The sequence below is a fragment of the Hemiscyllium ocellatum genome, unplaced genomic scaffold (assembly GCF_020745735.1).
Source record: "Hemiscyllium ocellatum isolate sHemOce1 unplaced genomic scaffold, sHemOce1.pat.X.cur. scaffold_268_pat_ctg1, whole genome shotgun sequence".
NCBI classification, from domain to species: domain Eukaryota; kingdom Metazoa; phylum Chordata; class Chondrichthyes; order Orectolobiformes; family Hemiscylliidae; genus Hemiscyllium; species Hemiscyllium ocellatum.
The window spans coordinates 114,429-119,589 of NW_026868164.1; the positions used below are offsets into that span (position 1 = coordinate 114,429).

The following is a 5,161-nucleotide window of genomic DNA, read 5'->3' on the forward strand; positions in this document are numbered from 1 at the left end:
CAGCCAGTTCTCTCCAGGAGATTGTCTCTCAAGAAAGGAAGTGGTTTCCTGTCCCATCAGCCAGATTATCCAGTTTGGATTAGGTCCTATATTTCCAACAAAATAGGTAGACAGGGCAGTGTCTATAACAAATATGTTATTAAACTTGGAAGAGTGCTGAAGACATATACAAGGATGTTGCCAGGACTTAAGGGTCTGTGTAAAAGGGAGAGGTTAGACAAGCTAAGATATTTTTATTTAGAGCATTAGAGACTGAGAGAGGCCCTTAGAGAAGTGAAGAGATCGTGAGACGCATGGAGTGGGTGAATGCACTCACCTTTACCCCGGGTTGGGGAAGTGAGGGCTAGAGGGCATCAGTTTAAGGTTAGAGGAAAAAGAATAAAAGGGAATGTGAGGGGCAACTTTTGTTTTTACACAGACGGTGGTACACATATGGAATGAGATGCCAGCGGAAGTGGTTGAGGTGGGTACATTAACAACATTTAAAAGGCATTTGGACAAATACGTGGATTGGAAAGGTATGAAAGGAAATGGGCCAAGTGCAGGGAAATGGGCTTAGTGTTGATGGACAGTGTCGGGGCAGGCAAACGGCCTCTCCCCGGTGTGGACCCATTGGTGGGCCAGCAGTTTGGAGGAGCGGGTGAACCCCTTCCCACACTCGGGGCAGCTGAATGGCCTTTCCCTGGTATGGACCCGCCGGTGGGACAACAGGTCAGAGGAATTGCTGAAGGCCTTACCACACTCTGGGCAGGCGAAAGGCCTCTCCCCCGTGTGGATTCGCCGATGTCTCAGCAGGTCGGAGGAATTGCTGAAGGCCTTCCCGCACTCTGGGCAGCTGAAGGGCCTCTCACCTGTGTGAACCCGCTGATGGGCCAACAGGTTGGAGGATTTACTGAAGGCCTTCCCGCACTCTGGGCAGCTGAAGGGCCTCTCCCCCATGTGGACCTGCTGATGGGCCAGCAGGTTGGAGGAATTGCTGAAGGCCTTCCCACACTCTGGGCAGCTGAAGGGCCTCTCCCCCGTGTGGACCCGCCGGTGCCTCAGCAGGTTGGAGGAGTCGCTGAAGGCCTTCCCACATTCGGGGCAGCTGAATGGCCTCTCCCCCGTGTGGACTCGCCGGTGCTTCAGCAGGTCGGAGGAATTGCTGAAGGCTTTCCCGCACTCATGGCAACTGAAGAGCCTCTCCCCTGTGTGGAATCGCTGATGGGTCTGGACGTTGTCCACCCAAGTGAACCCTTTCCCGCACCTGGAGCAGCAAAACATCCTCTCACCAGTCTGTATATGCTGGTGGGCCAGCAGGACACAGGAGCAAGTAAAGCCCTTCGCCTGCTCGAGGCAGGAGAACGGCCTCTCCCCAGTGTGATTGCACTGATGAGCTGCTAGGACAGGTGGGACACGGAAGCCCTTCCCGCAGTCGCCACACTTCCATGGTTTCTCAACGTGGCGTGTTTCCTCAGGTTTCTCCATGGCTGAAGCTTCAGCTGCACACACACACACGTGTACAATCCCGCAGTGAATTCCTCTATCCACGCAGTAGAGTTGTTTCAGGTTCCACACACAGTGCGCTGCAACAGTAGGGTCTTTCAACCAGTCCCCCCGTACTCAAACAGGAACCAAAAAGAAAGCTTTGCTCCTTCTCACAGAATCATAGTTGAAAATTGTTGCGGTCCTGATGGATTGAGTGACTGTCAGACATTGATGTGAAAGTGAGGACTGGAGACGCTGGAGAGTCAGAATCAAAAAATGCGTCGTTGGAAAAGCGCAGCACGGCAAGCAGCATCAGAGAAGCAGGAGAATCAACATTTTGGACATAAGCCCTTTATCTGTCGACTTTGAAACTTCGGTCTTCAGATAGTCTGTAAGAAAAGATTACAAAAGTCATTACTGCCAGTCTGGTTAAGAATGAGACATCAAGGCATTTACACTGACACCAGAGAGAAACTGAACATATAGATGTGGCAAATGTGAGTGGCAAGCCAGAGTGATAGAGATATGTAGCACAGAAACAGACCCTTCGGTCTAATTCATCCGTGCCAACTAGATAACCTAACCTAATCTCGGCCGATTTGCCAGCATTTGGCCCATATCGTCTGAACCCTTCCTAATCGTCTACCCATCCAGATGCCTTTTCATGTCATAATTGTGCCAGCACCCACCACCTACTCTGACAGCTCTTTCCTTAAATATGCCACTTTCTGCATGAAAGACTTATCCCTTAGGTTCCTTTGTTAAGTTCTTTTGCTTGAGCTTCTTACACTGCAATACGCCAACTTCTGTGAACAACCAAACTTTACTGAATAAAGTACACGCTGTGGAGAAACTCTTAACACCCTTCGTAATGCTTATACACTACAGTACAAAAAAACACCCTTAAACAAAGTAAAACTGAAACAGAGGCTTACAGTTGAAGTTAGAAGGGCAGAAGGAGACAGTGCTAGCAGCCTTTCTCCACACAGTCCACTGCTTAACTCACCCAAACGAGACTTCAGCTTTCAGGACTGACCACTCCCCTTTCATTGTACAGGTCACTTCTAAAACATAAAAGCTTTGGCCTCAAGTCTCATCTGTTCATATCTGACCAAAAATGCCTCCCAATACAGTTTTACATCTCTGTACTAAACCAGTCGCTTCGGAGCCCGGGTCTTTTTACCACCCCTCTGAAAAAAAACCAAGGACACAGCATCCTTAAGAAGAAGGACCAGCTTTGTGACAGAGGGATATAGGCCAAACACTGGCAGGTGGGATTAGATTAGTTTGAGAACATAGCATGGAATAGTTGGACTGAAGGGACTGTTTCTGTGCTGTTTGACGTGGTAACTGTTCTGAAATGGTCTGAAAACTATTTTCTTACCTTCCCCCATAAATATCCACTTCTTTGTTGCTCCAAAATCAGATGAACTCAGCCTTGAATATATTCAATGATCCCATAACTGCAGGAAGACTCCCCACTTCTGAACTCAATTCCTCTTGCTAATATACCACTTGCCTTGCTCATTGCTTGCTGCACCTATCTGACAACTGGCAGTGACTAGTATGGAAGGACGCTGAGGCCTCTTTATACACATTCCTGATGAAGGGCTCAAGCCTGTAACGCTGACTCTCCTGCTCGTCGGATGCTGCCTCATCTGCTGTGCTTTTCGAGCATCACACCTTTTGACTCTGATCTCCAACATTCGCAGTCCTCACTTTCTGCACATCCCAATAAATCACCATTTAAACAATGCATCTCCTTTCTGCTTCCCCCGCCCCGCAAGGGAATGCTATCACTTCACATCGTGGCCCTGCATTTTCCATGAGGTTGCCAACCGCGACACAGACTGGCCAAACTTTTCCAGAATCTGTCCCCTCCATAAATTGTGATTGAACGCGAGAGATAGACACAATAGGGGGCTCTCTGATTAGCGGGAGGACCACGCTCTTTCCGGTCCTCCAGGGCTTCCTATTGGCCCAACAAAAGAAGAGCACGCGCAGGTTTTGCTGACACCGGCGAACATGCGCAGTGTGTGTTGTCACCGAGGAGCACGCGCAAGATGCTGTGTGAAGTTGCTGGTGTTCCTGACAGATTTTGTGCCCAAATGACAATCAGAGACAAGAAAGGCTGGAGCGATGTTTTATATTTATCCTGCGGCTTGACATTTTATTCCTTTTGCATTTTATTTGACTATCCATCTTTTCCTCAGGGTAGGGGACTCCCAAACTGGAGGGCATAGGTTGAAGGTGAGAGGGGAAAGATTTAAAAGGGACCTAAGGAGTAGGGAAAAAGTGAAAGTTAATTCCCCTCAAGAAATACTCTTTCCAAACCTGCACATCTTTGGATTGTGGGAAGAAACCGGAGCACCCAAAGGAATCCCACGCAGAGAAGGTGCAAACTCCACTCAGTTACCAGAGACTGGGATCAAACCCGGGTCCCTAGCGTTATAAGGCAGCAGTGCTAACCACTGAGCCTGTTCAGAAAAAAAACAGCAATTGATTTATATTAGGGTGAGAGGGGAAAGGATTAAAAGGGACCTAAAGGGCAACTATTTCACTCAGCAGGTGGTGCGTGGATTGAATGAGCTCCCAGAGGAAGTGGTGGAGGCTGGTACAATTACAATATTCAACAGGCATCTGGATGGGTATGTGAACAGGAAGGTTTGGAGGGATATGGGCCAAGAGCTGGCAAATGTGTCCTGATTAATTTAGGATATCCGATTGGCACGGAACAAACAGTTTGTTTCCATGATCCACTACTCTATGATTCTATTTCTACATAGTCAGAACTGTTATGACACGGACTGCACTCCCCCCACTAATTTAAAACCAAAAAAAGATTTACCCCATGTGCTAATGTGAAAATTCAAGAGGTAAGGAACTGTTTCCAAGTCACTATTTAAAGTTTTATTTAATGATCTAGGACACTAACTTGCAAGTGGAATTTATAAAATATGCCATGTATTGTCTGCCTGCAGATTGCATTTTGCTCAAAAAATGCACAATGTATCTGCAAGTACAAATTCACCCCATAGACCTGTGTGTGTGTGTGTGTGTGTGTGTGTGTGTATGCGCGCACACATGAGAGAGAGAGAAAAAGTTTAGTTCCATACTGTATATCTCTATGTCTATTGCATAACAGATGCTTTTATTTCTGTTGATGTAAATATTGTTATAAATCACAGCTGGGTACTAATACTCAAATGTAAGGGAGAGAGAATTCTTCAATTAGGGCACTACAAGAATCCTAGCAGACCCCTATTTCAGGTTTACTTGCCAATGAACAGACACAAACACCTATTTAATTCAAATTTTTCGCCTTTTTTGTTATATTTTCTGGTATTATGATACTCGGTGTCTGGATGGTTTACAGGCTGGGAGACTGTAGGTTGGACTTTGATTGACTGAATGTTTTATTGTTCCGGAAGGTGTCGAAGGAGGTTAAAGCTTCAGCAGAAATGAAGCACAGCTGAGAACAGACAACAACTGTGTGGGAACAGGAAGATCAACCAAGGACATAGAAACCAGGACCTGAAATCTGAGCTGACACCAGACTGCCCTGTGGTCAGTGCTTTGATTAGCAGTGTCAACCCTCTACCTTTACCTAGCTTCCCATTTGACTTGAATGCCACATCTCCCCTCAATATTTAGGATCCAATCCTTGTCATCCTGAAGCTATGTCTCTGTAAGG

At 46.9% G+C, this 5,161-nt stretch overlaps 1 protein-coding gene across 1 annotated transcript; it reads right to left on the reverse strand.

The window, feature by feature from the left end:
• Window positions 1-555: 555 nt before the first annotated feature.
• Window positions 556-1,263, reverse strand: LOC132812363 (gastrula zinc finger protein XlCGF49.1-like). Its single transcript, XM_060822930.1, has one exon. It carries the CDS (start codon window positions 1,261-1,263, stop codon window positions 556-558), a length of 708 nt encoding a protein of 235 aa, XP_060678913.1.
• Window positions 1,264-5,161: the final 3,898 nt, after the last annotated feature.

What these genes read in the sequence shown, in the direction of transcription:
- LOC132812363 (XM_060822930.1), bottom strand. Translation starts at nt 1,263, where the DNA reads ATGTTTTGCTGCTCCAGGTGCGGGAAAGGGTTCACTTGGGTGGACAAC.